The sequence below is a fragment of the Ursus arctos genome, unplaced genomic scaffold (assembly GCF_023065955.2).
Source record: "Ursus arctos isolate Adak ecotype North America unplaced genomic scaffold, UrsArc2.0 scaffold_28, whole genome shotgun sequence".
Classification (NCBI taxonomy): Eukaryota; Metazoa; Chordata; class Mammalia; order Carnivora; family Ursidae; genus Ursus; species Ursus arctos.
Genome location: NW_026622963.1, coordinates 12,208,216 through 12,227,426, shown reverse-complemented (window position 1 = coordinate 12,227,426; position 19,211 = coordinate 12,208,216). Strand labels below are relative to the sequence as shown.

The 19,211-nt window shown below is 54.5% G+C and overlaps 1 protein-coding gene across 2 annotated transcripts in view; it reads left to right on the top strand.

The window, feature by feature from the left end:
• The window catches only part of TMEM266 (transmembrane protein 266), a 122,590-nt gene that overhangs the window by 74,226 nt on the left and 29,153 nt on the right, over positions 1-19,211 (top strand). For both annotated transcript variants that reach the window (XM_026489480.4, XM_044380434.2), the window contains 4 exons: positions 1,986-2,059; positions 13,089-13,145; positions 14,239-14,377; positions 18,169-18,284. In XM_026489480.4, coding sequence (XP_026345265.1) covers positions 1,986-2,059; positions 13,089-13,145; positions 14,239-14,377; positions 18,169-18,284 — 386 coding nt within the window. The remainder of the gene's footprint in view (positions 1-1,985; positions 2,060-13,088; positions 13,146-14,238; positions 14,378-18,168; positions 18,285-19,211) is intronic.

Below are 19,211 nucleotides of genomic sequence, written 5' to 3'. Positions count from 1 at the left end.
ACTATAGATCCAGTCACCCCCAAACCCATTAAGTTATCTTCGACTTGTTTTCTCAAACACCCCCAGTTCTTTTACTGAAGCCTCTGTTTTCAGGGTCCATCAGAGCTCCTTCCACGCCCTATCAGCCTTCCCTACTCCCTGAGAGAGGATGACAGGGAGTACAGAATTGCTTTTGTCTGATAAGCCTCGTTGGGTTTTGTGCAGCTGGCGGCCCCTTGGTTCCAATCAAAGCATCTTCCAGCATAAAGTGACCAGCACTGGTTTTACACTCAACCTGTCTTCAATTAAACCATGTTGTATACTTTCCCTCCCACTCATCCATATGTCTGCTTTTTATGAGGTCTTGGACATAACAGAGTCTTTCTTTCCCTGTCGTAGGTTATACTTGGGGCCCTCGGCTGCTCAGGTTGTGACAAGGCATTGAGTAGAACTGAGAACCTGGCCGACACTGGAATTTTGCTTAAAATTAAGTATCCAGGAGATTGATTTTGGTGGGAGATCCAATAGCAGCTCATAAAAGGCATCTTAAATTCCATAAAATGCACAATCAGAGATTTATTGCTCTTCTAAAGCAACCCGTAAAAAAAAGGCACAGGAATTCATTTGAGAAATAATGGGGAGAGATTTTATGTTTTCAGAATCATCTGGAGGTCTTTTCAGAGTCACACAGACCTCAGACTCTCACTTCCCACTAGTCCTCATGTGGCCTGGGATGGAAAGAACCTACAATGCCTCCAGGCCTCATCCTCTAAGGGTCACACTGGCCCAACGCCAGGGGACCCAGAGGTCTCCCACCTGGAACCCGGTTTGCAGCCTTTCCTTCACCCCCCGGACATGCTCCAGGACCAGGTTTCTGCCCACCCCCAGGGTTCACTGATCTCAGCACTTTGGGGAGACTGTGGGTTCTTCTCTTTTAGACCAGCCTTCCCCACTGAGTCCCTGGGTATTTTCCTTTAGCCCCTAGGGCTGCATGCTAAGCAGGCCTGGCCCATGCCCAGGAGAGAAACAGCATATAGGCGCATTTTCAGCAGCATTCCTGCACCCTGTTTTGGCCCTGCCCACTGCCCTGCGATGTCTCTTTCAGGCCTGCCTTCTGGGAAGCATCCCCACCCATCCATTCTCCATCAGAGCCCACCTGACCCTCATCCTGGGCCCCAGCACGCTGCTTTTGACCTCACTACCTGATAAACTATGCCCTGCTGAGGCCCAGAAGCTGGTCATGGCTCCCATATTTTAAATGGGTCTTTCAGAGATAGCACCTTCACTCCAACGATTGTCTGGTAGAGGTGGGGTGGGAGCTTTCAGGGGCTGACAGCTCTCCCCACTTGCACTCTGGAGTCTGGAGGGCGAATGGAGCAACTTGGAAGGATAGCAGACCCCGGCTGCTTGTGCTACCACGTTCAGGAGGTGACGTACCCCATAGCAGGCCTGGCTCTGGCCTCATCCCCCAAACTCCCTGGTTGACATGGCCATCTCTACACTCAGAGTTTTCCCAATGAAAAGTCAAAGTAAGCTTGCCTTGAAGCCCACTAACAGTGCCTGGAGCTTTGGATGTGAACTGTGGTAGCGGTTTCTGAAAGCTCATCTAGACGTGACTGAAGCTGTCTACCCAACTCTGAGAGCCGCGAAGGGCTTCGTAAGCCCCTCTCTGGAGGGCTTCTTTCTGGGAGGATGGCTATAGGTCGAAGCCCACTAAGGCTGATGCGACTGAGCTGGAATTCTGGGAGGCAGCCTGTGGGGGAGACAGAGGCAGCCTCTCAGATAGAGGAAGGAACAGCACCACTGTCCCTCCGTCTTCCCACCACCTCCACCAGACACCATTTTAAGCTGCCCTTGATGTTCTCTGCCCTGATTCTGTCCAGATCTAAATGTTCACATGAGCAGGCCCTGGGCTCCCAGAGGTCTGCCTCCATGCTATAAAGGCCCTCTACCAATGCACCTAACTCCTTGCTCCTAAAATTGGCCCATTATTGTGTTCGTTGCAGTTTCCAGCGCATTCCAGTTTGCCGGCATAATTCACTGGATCAGTCTGGTCATTCTCTCTGTGTTCTTCTCAGAGGTAGGTAAAGACTTGGGCCCTGTGACCTCTTTAGGGCAACTCCTGCCCTGGGGAGACCAAGCTCTTTCCCTAAACATTTACCAGTGTCCCGCCCTCTGCTGGCTCTCAAGGCGGCAAAGAGGGGGAAACAAGTCAGGGGGCAGGGCTCTGGGCGAGGAGGTGGCACTGGAGGAGCTGCGGATTCCTCCAGGGAGGCCTGGGCCCCAGCACATGATCGCTGCATGGAATCCCAGAGGATGAGCAGGTGTCATCCAGGTAAGGGGTGGGGTGGGTGATGACATGTGTGAAGGTGAGACTGAGTAGGACATGGCTGAGGGAGAGCAAAAGGTCGTGAGTCCAGTAAGGAGCAGGCCAGAGACTGGGCTGATGCCCAGGGGCCTGCAGGTGGAGAGAGCGGCTTGGAAGCTGCCCCTCGGGGCGCAGGCACGCAGAGGGCAGAGAGGATGGAGTCGCAGGCCTGGGCCGTGGACTTGAGCAGGGGCTGCAGGACCATGGGGTCTGGCTAGACCGAGTGTGAGCAGAGGGGCCCATGAATGGAGTGGTGGGATCAGGGATCATGGACACCCTTTACCATCGCTTGAGCCAGCCAATGAAGCCCAAGTCGGGATCTCCGTGTGTGACGTAAGAGGGAAAAAGCCCTGGGGACTCTTGGGCCACTGGCTTTTAGCGCCAGCCGGTCGCCCAGTGTGAGACTGAACTGTGTAGGAAACCAGCATGCAGCACCGTGTTCTGCCTTTACACAGGGGTGAGTGACCCTTCTTTCGAGCAATTCCCAGGCTGTCACCGTGACACCCTGGCCTGCATTTCAGTGCTGTTGACTTGGGACTGCTGCAGGCAGGGTCTCCCAGCGTGGCTGGGAAGGCTGGGCTTTATCTTGTGAGCAGTGGTGAGTCATTGAAAGATGGGAGAATTTCAGGTGGAAATCCAGTTCTTCCCAACAGAGCAAAAGACTAGCCTGAGTCAGCTGGTCACTGTCCCTCCCCGCCCATGCACCCTACCTCCACTGCCGCAGGCCACATCAGCTCAGGCAGAGGCCCCAGTGCGCCTTGCAGCAGGGTCAGCAAGCATGGGGAGAATGGCAGAAAAAAATGCAAAGAGCCTGTTGGGAAGATGCACGCGCACACACACACACACACACATGTGCGTACACACACACACACACACACACACACACACACACACACACACGGCTCACATCAACATGGGTGCTGCCACCCTGTGGGCATGAGGGGCTCTGGGTCCCAGAGCACAGCAGTGCCTTGAAGGGAAGAAGGATGCTGTGGGAGAGGAACCTCATGAGTGAAGGTGTGGAAATGCAGAGTATTTGGAGACATGATCAGGAAACCCAAAGAGTTAAGAGTCCCAAGGTCCTCTTGTGGGCCAGCTCTGGTCCTATATAATGGCCCTCAATATCCTTCAAAGATCAGTCCAGAATCCTGCGTCTGGGTGTGGGGTGTGGTGGGGCTGGGCCACAGGCATTCCAAGCACAGAACATTCCCTTCCCAGGCCTCAACTCCTGCAGCCCACGGAGTTGGCAGACAAACCTGGGCCTGAAGCTCCAGCTGTGGGGGCAGATCCCAACACTGCCCCTCCCGGGGAGCGTCCCCACCAGCTCGCTGAGACCATTGCCCTGGAGGTGACTCCGCAGCCCCTAACCAGTGCCTGCTTCCCCACCTACTGCCCTTTGGAGGGTCTTGCCCTCCTCGGCTCCCTTGCCTCCACTCCCATGATCCCCTCCCACAAACACACGGGCCATGGCCAGATGTCTCCTTGATGCAAACCTTGGAAAATATGTCATGTGTCTGTGACTGCCAACAAAAATGTTTAATCAGTTGCTGCGGTTCTTCCCTCTGTATCCCTCTGCTTTGGTTTTATTGGCTTTGCAGAATTTATTACCCAGCGTGAATTTGGCATTCCCTTCCTGTCACTGCCAGAGACAAGCCACCTGAGACAGACAAGGCCCTGTGCAGAGGAATCTCAGCCTCAAACTCCCACCCACTTCCAGACACACAGCCAGAGTGGGAGGAGCTGGGGCCTCCCACTGGCTCAGCAGGGGTGGGAGTGAATGACTGTGCCCCTGACCTTGGCCTTGTCGAAGACCTAAGACCAGGTCGGGTGGAGCCATAACGGGGTAGTATCAGAGGAGTAACGGGGAGTAACGGCACCCTGCCCAGCGTGAACACAGGGGCTGCTACACGGCGATCTTTGGATTAGTCTGCCCAACTCGTGAGCCTGGGTTGTCGCAGGTTGTGGAGTGCCCCGAAGAACCAAGCAGCAGAAGGGGCTAGAAAAGCCTCAAAGAGGTCCCCCCCACCCCTGTTCCCCAGGGGTTTGGAGTTGTGCACGAGTGTTCGTGCTCCTCAGTGACTGGGTCACCTCAGTGAGAAGGGCCAGGGGAGGCAAATGTCCCTCAGTAGAGCATTTTCAGTACTGAAAATGCCGGTAGTGGCCTTTTTCAAACGATACAGACAAGGGGAGCAGCCTGCCAATTCTGGGCCCAGGCCTCTGGGCTCCTAATCTGGGCTGTCACCACTGCATCCCTCTGTGGCCCTGGTGCCAGCAGGTTGTGAGGGGGCTGAGAATCTGGGGGAAGGGCCAGGGCCAGGAGCTGAGAAAGAAGAAATCCAGCCCTGCAAAGCCTCTGACCCCTGACCCAGCGTGACTGGAATGCCCACCTTGTCTAATGTGAATTGAATGTCACCCCTTTAAGGCTGGCCCTGTTTTCCTCAGGAAATACCCAGAGACGTGACTGTAGGCCGAGGGTGGGGGTCATTCCAAGACTCCAAGTCTGGCTGGACTGAACAAATGGGTGTTCATTCACAGATTCTACTAGTCCTGAGCAGTATTCCTGCCCTTGTCTCAACTAAGCTTTAGGGCAACCCAGAATGTGGGTGTGAGATTTTACAAGTTGGGAAACTGGAGAGGAGTGAAAAGCTGCCCAGGGTCTTCAGGAAGGGCAGGTGGGGCCAGAAGCAGGCTCCATCCCCATCCTTTGCCCATCTCAGTGCTTTGAGGGCTGCTTCAGGGCAGATGGGTCACCCTGTGCTCTGTGGGCCCCAGGGGACACATCAAGACCCAAAGAAGAGAAGCATGAGGCTGGTCTGGGCTCAGTTTGAGGTCATCTGTTCAAACAGGCTGTGCTACTTGCCGGTGAGACAAATGCTTCTCAGAGTGGTGAGAGTGAGTATCCCTCAGTCAAGCGGGCTGTGCGGGGTCCCTATAGGGGCCCAAGGTGAAAGCAGGTGCCCTCAGTTTCCTGGGCCCTGATAGTCACTGTACTTCCAGATGGCTCTGTAGCACCCAAGAATGAGCAGAGCTTTTGGAATCCAGATGGAGAATTGTACAAATGCTGTTCGCAAAGCACAGGCAACCCCACCCTTGGCTGACACCAGGACCAGCCAGCCACTTAGAACCAGGGAGCCCAGCTGCTTCTCTTCCTGAGACTACACAGGGTTGGGGCCTGGCCAGACTGGGCCACCCTGCAGCAGGATTCTCGTGCAGGCCAGGAGGTGTTGGCCCTGTCCCCTACTGCTGGGTGTGGGGGGATTTGGAGAGGCCCAGCTCTTTTCCTGGAAGAGGAGAAAGCTGACCCATGGCTGGCCCTCTAGATAGGAGCCTCAATGCTGCTTCCTCCTCTTCCTCCTCTTATTATTTTATTGAGGTGAAATTTTCATAACATAACTCTGAAACTATACCATCCAGTGGCATTTAGTGCATACAGTGTTGTCCATCACCTCTTTCAGGTGCCAAAGCGTTTTCCTCCTCTCAGTAGAGGCCTGAACCCATGACACAGGCACTCCCCATTCCCCCTTGACCCAACCCCTTCCTACCAGTGATCTGCTTTCTATGTCTATGAACCTAACTAGTCCTAAATGGTCTAAGTGGGTATTTCACATAAATGCCATCATATGATACGTGATCTTTTGCATCAACATAACATTTTCAGGTTTACCCGCGTTGTTGCGTGGGTTAGTGAGTCATTTTTTCTTATGTGGAATACGATTCCATTGGATGGAGAGGCCACATTTTGTTTTTCCACTTGCCGGTTGATCACGGCTTCTTTCACCACCAGGTGTGAGGGCCACCTCCTCTCCGATGCAGCCTCTCAGTCTCGAGGGAGCTTGGCCTGCTGCCGTGTGCCAAGAGAAGGCCATTGCCAAACCAAACTGAGCCAGGGCCTCCTCTTTCCAAATCAGCAGCCACCCCAAGATTCTGGACTCATGAGGGGGTCCCTCTCCCACCTGCTGCTTCCTCCCCGGGTGAGCCTCAGTCATCACAGAAGGCAAGAGGGCAGTGCTGGGCTTTACACTCTGAGAGATGATGCATTTGCGTCCCCTCAGTGTCTCATGAGGCCTCAGCAAGAGGGAGCCAGTTTGGCCACAGAGTTGCAGTATGTCCTGGGGCAAGTCACCGGCACTCTCTGTGCCTTGGCTTCCCCATCTTTGACCTAAGGAAACTGGACCTGTCCTAGGGGCTGGGCTGCCTTCTTGACCCCACCTGAGGTGGAGCCACTGCTTGCACTTCGGGGAGAGACTTTTCCCTGTCTCCCTTTCCATGTTTCAGAGAGGTGGAGGGAAATCGGGGCTCCAGGCCAGCCTTACCGCCAGCTGAGAGAGCCTCTGCACATCCTAACGCTTCTGACTTCACTTGTCCCATCCATAATGTGAACAGCGGCTGCCCCACCACCTCAGGAAAAGCCTAATAGGATTATGAAAGTACCCTAAAAAGACTAAACAGGAAGAAATGGGTAAGAGCCCAGAACACTGGACTCCTCAAGAGATCAGGCTTGGTTCAGAAGGTCCGATGCTGCCATCCTCAGCCCATGCCGTGTGCCCCCCTGGGGCTGGCACTGGAGCAAGCCTGCCTTGACCCCTTGCTGCTTTTCCACCACTGCCAGGAGCCCTTCGTCTTTGCACGCCTCAGCCAGGCGCCCAAGATGCTGTGCAGAGATAAAAATCCGGTGCCACTGTGCAGGCCCAGCTTCAGGGTGTTTATAGTCGGCTGGGAAGCAGCTGAGCAAACGTGAGAGACCTGGGGAAGGAGCTGAAGTTCAAGGTTAAGGCAGTCATGGAAGCAATCTGCCTGCAAACATGTGAGCCTCCAGAGGGGTGAGCTGGAAGGACCTCAGGCAGCGGTCACAGAATGCACAGGGGACAGAGGCGGGAGCCAGCATCATGTGTCTGTCCACTCTGGCAGGGGAGGTGGTGAGATGTCTGGGGAACCCTGGCAAGACCAGGTCACAAAGGCCCCTAATATGTTGCTGAGGAGTTGGAGTCCTGATCCGAAGCCATTGGGGAGCCCCCGGAGACTTCTAAGCAGAAGAGGGGCCTGACGAAATTGGCTTTTTAGAGAAATCACCCTGACAGCCGGGTGTGGAGGAAGGGGCAAGACTGAAATTCGGAGACCATTTAGGAGGCATAGCTCAGCTGTGTGAGGTTAAGGGTTTGAATCGGAGAGTGGAAGGGAGATGGACAAAGGGACAAGCGGGAGAGAGATTAAAGGGCTACTACACTTTGCAGGACTTGGGAATTGATCATCACTGGCGGCCAGGTGTTGGGAGGGAGCACGGCAGTGGAGAAGACAAGCCGAAGAGGCGATAGTGATGGGGTTGCCAAGCCGGAGCTGCTGCAGGAGGAAGTTTCTAAGCCGGATACATGGACTTAGGGGGCGTCCTTCTGGGTATTGGTGGGAATTTCAGCCAAGGGTACGATCATCCAGGGATGGGAGGAGAGAGAAGAGCTCTGGGAAACACTGTCGGCAGGGACGGAGGAAAAGGAAGCCCAGGTGAATGAGAAGGTGTAGCCAGGGAAGCGGGAGGAGAACCCAGAGCCGCTGGTACCCTGCAGACCAAAGCGGGGGGCCTTGAAGAGGAGGGAAATGCCCAACACACTACACTCTGCCACACCAAGATAAACCGCATGACATTATCCATGAGACCTGGCAACAAGGAGGGGTCATGGGTACCCAAGGTGTGAGCGGCCCCACTGCTGTGGTGGGGCTCACGGCAGATTCCAGTGGGTTCCAAACCTTCTCCTGGGAGAAGAGAGATGGCAATGGCTTAAGGGAGATGCAGGTCAGTGAGGGATGTTTTAGAGTGGAGGAAATTGAGAAGGTTCTTGGGCTGAGAGGAAGTTCTGGAACTCAACTTCACACAGCTTGTGTATTTCAGGCTTGCTTCCTTACCTGAGGGCTGGCCCAGAGCGCGCGCAGTCAACATTTAAGGGACTGACATTTAGTCATGTTGTCCACCACCTCATGCTCTACCCTACGGGCCTCGTACCTGTTCTTTTAGGGTAGCTGGGAACCTCCCGCCAAAATGAAGCCAGCCCCAGGGAAAGCACAGCCAGTTTGCCTGTGAGCCCAGGTCCCCCAGAGATATCGGAGGTATTGGTTACTGCGTCTGGTCAGGAGGTTCACGTGTAGACCCCCCTCCTGGGGAGGAGGCAGGCTCTGACCCACCATGCTCCATGCCCATGGAGTTTGAGGGTGTAAGGCTGGATGAGTGAAGGGGAGGCTGGTCCCTCTGCTCCTGTTTTATCAACGTCTAAGCCTAGGAGGCGCTATTGTGCTCCCCGCATCATCCCCCAACCTGCACCTGTTACCCAGAAAGCCTTTCTTCTGCGCACCAATTCAAGACTGCTTTCAGCCCCTGCAAAGGGTCCTCACATTTCTTATTTCTTTCTTGTGGCTGAATCCCGGATTCCATGTCTTCCTCTTGCTGCTCTCATTTAACCCGGGGATAGGGGGGATTTGGAGGAAGGAGCCAGAAGCTATCTTGACAGAGAAAACTCATCCAAGAGTAGATCTGCTTCTTGAAGAAGTGCTTGGGGTCATCCCCCAGCCACCCAGTGCCCACCGTGTGTATTCCCTAGGCCAGCCTGCACCCTACTCCCCCACTGTGCCCAGCTGCAATGTTCCGGGGGCACAGGCTCAGGCCTGGGTGTGTGCTGCTCCCTTCTCCCCTGCTGGTGGGCCTGGTTTCAGGGATGGCTCTGCAGAGAGCGAGAGTGCCAGCCTCCGCTCTGCTCACCAAGCAGTGAGCCAGGGGATCTCCCTCTGCCTGGAAAAGGGGTGCCTTTTTAAAATTTGCATAGAGGCATCTTATAGACCAGCAGGTGCTTCTGCCTGTATCCCCCAAGGTTCCGAAGCCCTAGAAGCGCATCAGACCCTTTCCCAGGGAGACAGGGTGGGGCCTTGTCAGGTGGGGCGGGAGGCCTTGCTGCCACCTGACTGAGACAGGGCCTGGAGCACATGCAAGGATCTCACTCTTCCCTCCTGCTGCCTAAAGCCTAAATCCCTTCTCCGGGGAGAGGGGAGAGGAGTCCTTCCAGAAAGCACAGTTTCTTGAGGGAAAAGATGAGGGTACCTGAGGTGAGAATGAAGAGGGACCTGAGGACCAAAGGGTTTACCTGTTTCTCCCTGAGCCTGTTTCTGCACCTGCAAGATGGCATGGGAGCTGGGCTTATAGTAAATACACAATGCTGTCATTGAGGTTTCGCTAAGACTTTGGCCTATCCCATGAGTCAGAGCGTCCTCGTCTCTTGAAGGCAAGGTTGGAATGAAGGGGGCTAAAAACCCTCAGTCCCAGGTGGGAAAGAGGCAGTTCCTTGGACCCTTGCTTAAAGCCCTTTGCAACTCTTGGGGGCAGGGTTGCAGGCCAAGGGGCTCAGGGGTGGGAGTGGGTGATAAAACAGCCCCTCCTCATTGCCCTGCTCTTGTCTTTCCCATGGAGCTCTGTAGTAGCCCTGGCAGGCAGGCAGCATGGGGCACTAGTCCACCTTCGTCCTAGCCGCCCATGCTTCGAAAGGGAGAGAAGCAGGAAGAGGATCTGACTTCTGACTGCTACTATAATTCTCCTCCCTGTTGCATTTGGGCATGCGGCCTCCCTGTTTTCACTCGGGGCATTGTCACTTGTAAAATCCCTGTGGTTCCAGTGGGTACCCTAGGGAAGTGTGTGAAAAAGGCATATTCCTGGACCCTGCCCCCAGAGATTCTGATGTCTGGATCTCCATGTGAGCCCAGGAATCTGCATTCGAGACAGATCCCCAGATGTTGCTGATGCAGGGGGTCCTTGCATGCATGTTGAGAAGCACGGCCGTCACTGGATTGGTCAGCCTGTGGCAGGACAGCGTGGCCAGGTCCCTGTGTCCACGGACAGGGGGGCTTGGCAAAGGACGCTGCAGGGGAAAGCCCCCAGGTGGGGTGTCTCAGAGCTGGGTTCTCATTCTAGTTTTGACTTGGACTTGGAGCAGCTGTCTCCAGACCACCATCTCCCCCCTCTGCGGTGGGAGGCTGGACCAGGAGGTGTTTCCACAGCCCTCTCCACAGCTGCCTTTGGCTGTTCTGTTTCTGTGGGCTGGGTTAGGAAGGAAAGGCTCCCGCAGAGGAGGGTGACATGAGCTGGGCCTTAGAGAATGGATCCCGGTTGGATGGGCCAGCAAGGAGGGCGGCAGGTAGCCCGTGCCCCAGCTGCTCCGCTTGTTCCTACGGTACTGCTTTAGTCCTACAGCCACTCAACTTCCATCCCTCCCAGAGCACAGAGGCCCCAGGTGTGATGTTTGCTGCCTGTTCCTCCCTCGCGGGGGTTGCTGGCGGCGTCTCAGGCCTGACCAGCTCCCTTCTTCATCCCCCAACCCCACATCCCCTGGGCTGCTGCCTTGTTTATAAAGAAGTGAGATGATTCCTTTTATATGAGGTTCCTGGAGTAGTCAAGCTCAGAAACAGAAAGTAGAATGGTGGTGACAGGGGCGGTGGGGAGAGGGACGGGGAGTTAGTGTTTAATGAGTATGATGGAAAACTTCCAGAGATGGATGGTGGTGACGGTTGTGTGACAGTATGAATGTACTCAGTACCACAGTACACTTTTAAAAATGGCTAAACTGGTAAAATTTGTGTTACGTGTATTTTACCATAGTCTTAAAAGAGGAAAAAAGGAGAAGGAGGAACAGCAGGCGAAATCCTATCCAGACCAGGCCCTGTTCCCCTCTATCCTGGCCTGGACTTTTTGCTCTGGGAACCTCACAGTTGGGAATTTGGAGTGGATGTGGCTGGTGTGACATTTCAGAGGAGACAAACACCAAATTTCAGTGTCAGCACAGTTAGGTAAATTGAACAGCAACCAAAGAAACCAGGCCCATCTGTGGTTACACTGCCGGAGCGTACCATACAGAGTCAAAACGTCTGGGTCCAAATGCCAACTCACCGTCCAATGCCTGAGTGACCTGGGCAGCTTCCTTAATCCCTGTGGGCTTCAGCTTCCCTCTCTGCAAAGTGAGGAGCCACATGTGAGGAGGGCTGGCCCAGGGCCTGGCACTTATTGGTATATAGCAAATGGCAAAGGTGAGTTTCATGAAGAATTGGAAGATTCATATCATTTAACCCATCTCTCCGGCAGAGGGGAAACTGAGGCCCAGAGAGGGGATTTGACTTGCCCAAGGCCACACAACCAGTCCAGTACTGAGCTGTGACTTCAAGACATCTTGAACTTCATCCCAGATTTCTCTCCACCCACTTGGAGCTGTCTTGCAGTTAAGCATGGGTCCCCTAACTGGGAGGTCAGGAAGCCATGTGAGAATGGACATCGGGCCGTCGCATGACCCTCTCTGTTGTCAAAGATGCCGCCAGCATCCCACCTACCTATTCCTTCATGAAAACAGGATAGTCTTTTATAAGGAGGAGGTGAATTTTATCAGCCAAGCCTTTCTGTGGTTTAAGTGTGGGTGGGGATCCATGGGCTTTCAGCAGCTTTGTTGAGTTCACGTGGCTGGTCTTGGACTGCAGCACGTGGGAGAAGAGACACCATCTGGTGTGAATTACCGTTAACTAGTCATCTTGGTTTAAAGAAGGGCCTCCAGACAAACGTACCGGGATCGTTTGAGACCAGCGTTTAAGTATTCTTTTTGGAGGGAGATGTAGTCTTGATGAGGAAACCTCTCCTGAAGGCAGCAGCATTGGAGTGAGTTACTAGGGGTTTTTAAGGAGTTAGTCGTTCCCGTGTGCATTTGTTCATTCGCTCAAACCGCACAAGCGTTGCGTGTCTCCTCTATGTCAGGGATTAGGGGTAATGGAGAGAAATCAGTGTCTCTTGAGTCTTGACTGGGGATCAGGGAGCTAATCACCACAAGGTACGATGAGGTGCAGGACTGATTGACGTTCCAGTTGCTATAGGAACACCAAGGAAAGAGGCACTGAGCCCACGGAATGTGGGAGAACTTCACGGAGGTGACATCTGAGCAGAGGCCAGAGGACAGGAAGGTCTTTTCCAGGTAGAGAAGGGAAAAGGCCCTGCTCCTCAGCCCACAGGCCACGCTGCTGTAACAAGGAAACAACACACAAGGGCTTCAACAAGGCAGGGTCCATTTCTTTCTCATGGAAGGACAGGTGGGGTGAGCAGTTCAGCAGATGTGCTGGTGTGGGGCTGCTGGGGAGCCAGAATGCCTCCGTCTTGTCGCCCAGCCCTCCCTACCTGAAGACAGCTCACCACCATACCTACACATTCTAGTCTTCGGGAAGAGGGAAAGGGGAGGGGCTGCCTAGTACCTTCCACAGCTGGGAAATGTCGGCTGTAGCTGGGTGGCCACGCTAATTATCCAATTATTCTCTAAGAGAGAGGGGAGAGATTAGGGGGAGGGGGAGTGAACAGGCACATACAAGGACAAGGCAAAAGAGGAAAGAGCTCGCGTGTTTGTACATTTGTGGCACAGACGGGAGTGCAAGAGATACTCTGGAGAGGGAGATAGGCTTGAGGGTTTTTTCAAAGGATCAGAGTATATTCTGTATGTCCTGGGAGCACTGCAGAGTGTTGAGGTTTGTGGGGAAGGTTTGCATGGATGGCAAACCAGGAGCTGAGGCAGAGTGTGGTAGAGAGGGCATGTGGGCTGAGAAACACCCAGCGGATGGTGAAGATGTTTTCCATTACTGAACAAGGAGGCAGAACCCCGATTCTGAGCTCTGGAATCTTCTCTGCTGGAGGGAGGGCAGGGGCTGGAGAGCAGTAACCATAACCTTTTCTCTCATTTCCTCTCCTCAGACTGTTCTGCGGATTGTGGTGCTTGGGATCTGGGATTATATCGAAAACAAAATAGAGGTAAAGGCCAGTGTCCATGCCCACCCCCCACGCTGGCCATCCTGGGAGCTGGAAAATGTCCCTCCGGTGGGAGCATCAAAAAGGCCTGCTCCTTCCACACTGGATGCAGGAGTCCCTGCAGCTGTGTTGTTGGGGTTGGGGGGAGGGGACAGGCAGACAGAAAAGTTCCTGGCAAAGGGACAGTCTAAAAATTCTCCTCAAAATTCTGCAAGATTTGAAAAGTTATTCTTGAATCATTTGGAAAAGCTTTGGGATGTGTCTTAAAACTAATGAGTCTACTCTAAAATGGCCCAGTGGTCAGAGGGCTGGGTGGGAAACCATCTAGGCACTTCTCAGCCTTGTTTCAGCGGAGCATCCAGCCACTCTGCTTCGTGTAAAGCCCAAGGAAGCCTGGCTGTCACTGGGAGTTTTGTGCACTTAGAACAAGGCAAGGTGGTCAGTGTCCACTGTCCACTTCTTCCTTACCCCCTCCCCCACATCCACATTGTAGCCTCTTTGAGCCTAATGCTGGGAACAGACATAGAGGCCTAGCCCATGGAAGTCGAGATGAACCCAAGCTTGAGCAGGCAGACAGAAGATCAGGGCCCAAGGCTGAATTGCTCCATGCTGGGCCCCCTCTTCTCCTAGCCCTGCTTCCCTGTGTGGTGAGAGACTCAGCATCAGATAGAAATAAGATGTGGGCTCTGGGCTCCTGCTGCCCAAGGGGAAGTGTCCTGCCTTCAGCTCCCACTGTCAGGGAGGGATTCAGGAAGGTTTGAACAGGGACCCTGGGACATGGAATACAGGCCGCATCCCAGGAAGGGACAAGACACTGGGAAAAGATGCTGGGGGCAACCCCAGGCCATCTGAACAAAGGCTGGGGATGGGCTGAGGTCACTTAAGAGGAAAGAGAGTGCTCAGGAGCCTGTCTAGTGGGGGGCGGGGGTCACTAAAGAGACTAAGGAGGGTCCGGAGAGACAGCCGGGGATAGGGGAGACCTGTTGTGGGCACAGGCCTCCTGGAGAAATCAGCCAGCACCAGCCGCTTTGCCCAAGCTGCTTCTGGGACATTCAGGAAGGTGGCCCAAGGCACTGAAATCCAATTCCTCTCACAGGTGTTTGACGGGGCTGTGATCATCTTGTCCTTGGCCCCGATGGTGGCGTCCACCGTGGCCAATGGGCCCAGGAGCCCCTGGGATGCCATCAGCCTCATTATCATGCTCCGGATCTGGCGGGTGAAGAGGGTCATTGATGGTGAGTGGTCCAGAAAGAGTCAGCAGAGCTGGCAGGGTGGCAGCTGGTGCTACAGAGCCTGGAGCTATCAACTAAGAGAGGAGAGAGACCACATGATATGGGGTGGGAGGGAAGGATGAATCAGCCAGCCTCCGGGATTGGAGGACGGAGACTGCTGGCACAGAGAGACCAAGCCTGTCACCGCTCATTCAGTGTCACGTGTTCGGGAGCTGTACACACTGCCCAGATGTCCCATGCAAACACTTGAGCGTCCATTCCAACATAACTGTTTATCGTATGTGCAGACAGCCAGGGCCTCACATGAGAGCTCACAGCAGGGCCTGCGATTCTGGAACACCAGCATCGTACATCCTGAGTGGATGCACGCCTGCCCCTGGCTCCCCCCGCCCTCAGACTCACCACTGGCTTTGTCTAGGTTATTGGTCAAGGTGCTGCTCCCTGCAGGGCCCATCTACCCTCTGTGTCCAACAAGGGGTGCCCCACCCAAGCCTGTCAAGCCGCAGACAACTCGAGAATGTTTCTGGGGGAGGTGCTGGCTTGGTCTGGGTTTTGGCTTGTTTTAATCGGTTTTAGTGACGCATGCTCCCATCTGGGCCTCCATTCCCAGAGAGTGTCTGATCCGCTCCACTCTATCACTGCCTTTGCTACCATCAGAGGCAAAGCCCACCCTCCCCACGGAGTCACCTCATTTAGAGAGCTGTGCCCTGACCTGGGTGGTTCATCTATTTCCAGAAGTTGGTGACAGACCCGAGTGTGTCCCCCCAAGGAGGGACACCTGGGTGAGAGAAGACTGGAAACCTCATCCCTGAAGAATAGGGCAGAGTACTAGGATGGGGTAGCCTGGGATGGGGAAGAGAGAGGAGCCAACACTGGGTTCCAGAGGTGGTCTTGGACCTCCCAGGACATGACAGGGAGGCCCACCTCACCTCAGCCAGACTAGGCACAGAGCCACAGCAGATGGGCTGGTCTGCCTCTCTAGGAGGTGGGCTTCTGCGGGAGTGTGGGCAGCCTGAGCCAGGTGGTCACATGAGGGGCAAGGCATAACAAGGAGGTTGTACAGATGATGATTCCCAAGCTTTTTTTAAATAACAAAACTCTTTCTTCTGCAAACTTTTATGCAGCTCTCCAGTGTGGAAGATAGATTAAAAGTGGAGTGTTTTGGTTGACTCGGAGTAGTGGGCCAGAGCCCACCTCCTTGCCCTCTCTCTTCTCTGGGGGGCATCTCTAAGGACCTTCTGGACCTCTGGAGCGGTTTAAACCATTGGGATAGACTGTTAAGAGTATAGACTGTGTAGTAGATAGACTCTAAAGTCACTCTGGCCCTGAATTTTGGTTGCGAAGTCAGAAATTGTGGCAATGAGAATATCCCAATAGCACTTGCTGAGGAATCAGGGGGAGGGGATGAGGCAGAAGGACGGCCTCTGGGGTCTCTCATCCCCTGGCAGGGCACCCGGTTCTCCCTAGTCCCCACCCCCACACCCCACCCAGTTAGCACTGTGGGGTGTGATGTCTTGTCAGGGAGCTAGCTCCTAATCCAGAATCTTCATCAAACTGGAATGTGATTCACATGTCCAACTTTGGAAGGTCCAAACTGGGAAGTCTCTGAGAGGTCATCTAGTCCATTCCTGTTGTTTGATAGATGGGGAAACTGAGGCCAAGAGGGATAAGGGTCACACAGAAAAGCAGGCTATGAGCCCAAAGTGGAGCTCAGGCCCACTGGCAACCACCAGTGTGCTCTTTATCTGTTCACTCAGCCCCATCTGCTCAGGCCCTGCCCTTGGCTCCATTCACGAGAACATCCTTTCCCTTCAGGGCAGGAACAGCGCCTTCTGGCTCTTCTCTGCCAGCTGTGAACAGCTGGACACCCTCACACTGATGGATCCTGACAGCACATTGTGAATGCTCTTCCCACTTTTTCCTGACATAGCAGGAGCGGCTGTGCCCCCGGAAGCCTCAGGATAGGGATGCGCTGCGGGAACGCGTGGGTGTTGATTTGCTTGTCTCACCCTGGGTGTGAACTGGCTTCAAGCAGAGATCTGAGGAGGCAGAGCGGCTGGGTCCAGCCTCTGGACCTGGAGACAGGTCTGCAGGATGTGTGGGCTGCCCTCCAGTTGAGAAGCAAACCGGAGAATTCTGCTTTCTCTGCTCTCCGTGGTCCTTGCGGCAGCCGGAGAATGCCCAGAGGGTAGGAGCCACGGGTGGGAAGGGACTCGAAGAGTGGAGATGTGGAGAGTTGTAGAACACAGCAGCTAGAGACGCATGTGACCGAAGTTTCTGACAAGTCAGGAAGAGCTGGGTTCTGTGCTTGAGAAGAGCGTGAAGGCCAGAGGCCAGGGTCTGCTCAGGAGTTGATACTGAGACCTCACAGAGCCCGGAGAACTGCCCAAGGGAGGGGCCTGTGGGGCTACCACTGGCTGCAAGATCTGGAGCCCTCCAACCCAAGTCTAGGCTCTCTCTTCTGGGTCGATAGGACTGTCCTTGAGTAGCAGAGACCAGAATAACAGTGACTTAAAGCAGAAGCCTCTTTCTGTCACAGGAAAGTCTGCAGGTCGGTAGTCCCTGCTGACATGGTGCTCTCTGCAGTCGAGAGTCCAGGCTCCTCCTATTTGTTGCTCTGCTGTACACCGTCTACTTTCTAAAGTCCCCCCATGGTCCAGGGTGGCTGCTGCAGGGCCAGCCATCATATCCTCAACTCAGCCACTGGGAAGAAGGAAGAGAGGAAGAAGATAAAGAGGCAAAAGGAAAGCCCCAGCTGCCTTTTCTCTTTAGACATCTTTATTGAGATAGAGTTCACACACCATGAAACACATTTAGAGTGCACAATTCAGCGGCTTTTAGTATATTCCTAGAGTCATGCAAACATCACCAAAACCTAAGCTTAGAGCTTTTCACCACTTCAAAAAGAAAGCCAGTACCCGTTAGCAGTCACTGCACATGACCCTCCCAGCCCTAAGCAGACGCTGACCTACTTCCTGTCTCTAGATTTACCTCTTCTGGACTTTTCCTATAAATGGGACCACAGGACGTATGTTCTGTTGTGTCTGCCTTCTTTCACTGAGCAGAAGCATCTTCAGGGCTCATCCGTGTGTAGCATGTGTCGGAGTTTCATTCCTTTTTATTGCGCCGTGCTCTTTTGTATGGACGGACCACGTTTTCTTCATCCACCATCAGTTGCGGGACATTTAGTTTGTACTTTTGGCTGTTGTGAACATCCATGGCCACGCTTTTGTGTGGAGGTATGTTTTTGTTTCTCTGAGGTGCCTGGGGATGGACCCGCCGAGCCCTGTGGTCACTGTCTTAGCCATCTCAGGAACTGCCCCGCCGTTTTCCAGAGCGGCTGCCCCATGTTACTTTCCCACCAGCAGTGAGTGAGTGAGGCTTCCAGTATTTCCTCTTCCTCATCCCTGCCAGCTCCCGGAAGCTGCCGCATGACACCTGCCCTTGCCTCCCAGGGTCCAGACTGTGGTCTCACAGCTGCCCGCGACTGTGCAGGAGACTCGAAAGTACAGCCCTTGCTCCAGGCAGCTGTGCACGCAGCCAGAATGAAGGGTGCCGTCGCTAGGACAAAGGAGGAAAAAAGAACTCTCGGTCACTGTGGGTTAGGGTTCTAGCCCTCTTATACTGTCTGGGTGCTGTGGGGTGCCTAGACATCCCCCAGCCCCCGCACCCCCCGCTCCTCTAGGAACTGCTCCCGACTTGCACCTGGGGCTGGCTGGCTGCTGGGACCGGCCCCTCCCCAGCTTAAGCCCTGCTACTGTCAAGTTCTTCACGGAGCTGTCTCTGTCTTCCAGCGTACGTCTTGCCGGTGAAGGTGGACATGGAGATGGTCATCCAGCAGTACGAGAAGGCCAAGGTCATCCAGGACGAGCAGCTGGAGAGACTGACGCAGATCTGTCAGGAGCAAGGGGTAACGCCCTGCCCCTTCCGGTTCTGTCCAGGGCCGAGGGCCCCACTGGTGCCTAAAGCTGCAGGAGGCCAGAACTGCAGGGCTCCCAAGGACACGTGGGGAACCTAAGGCCCAGAGAGTGGGAAACCAGTCTCTTAAGGTCACTCCTGCTCAGCCTAGCCAGGCCTGGGCTCAGCACTGACTCCCAGGCCAGGGTGCTTTTTCTTTGCACCACAGCGACCAGTCAGCTCTCCAGCCTGAGCCAGCTGAGTCACCGACTCAGTTCATCAGAGTCTTCTCCACACAGTGGTCTCTAGAACAGGGGACAGCTTCCGTCCGCAGAGGTTGCTGGGCACCACGGTGGGCCAGTCACCAACCGGGACCCCCAGATACCCCCAAAGAGGTGTTAGCAGTTCTCCGTGCCTTCCAGGAGCTGTGGGAAGACACAGAGGTGATGGGCCCTGTAAGGCCATGCTCAGCAGAGCCAAGGGGGTGGACAGCTGGGTCCTGCAGCAAGGCGACAAAGCTCTGTGGAAACACAGCCTCCAGGGAGGGAATGTTCTGGTACCTGGTGTGCAAGGTGGGAATGCCATAGAGGCGACCAGCTAGCAAAGTGGTGGAAAGTGTGGAGGAGGATATATGAAATGACATATGTGGTCATTCTGGCCTCTTCATTAGATTCTGGGGAGAGGACAGGGCTACTGCCCCTTGCTCTATGAGCCACATAAGCTCTGCCCTCCACCCTTAGTCCCCAGGGCCAGTCCAGGCATAGAACGTCCCAGCTACTTATCCCACGTGGGGCTGAGCGCTCCTGGCTTGCAGTGCAGTGAGGACGGACTGTCCACCGCATACCTCCTTCATCTCGTACATAAACACTGACGGAGTCAGGTGGAGTCACCTGCCATTCTGACAAGCCCTGTGCCATCCCGTCGCTTCGTTTTGGTTGTG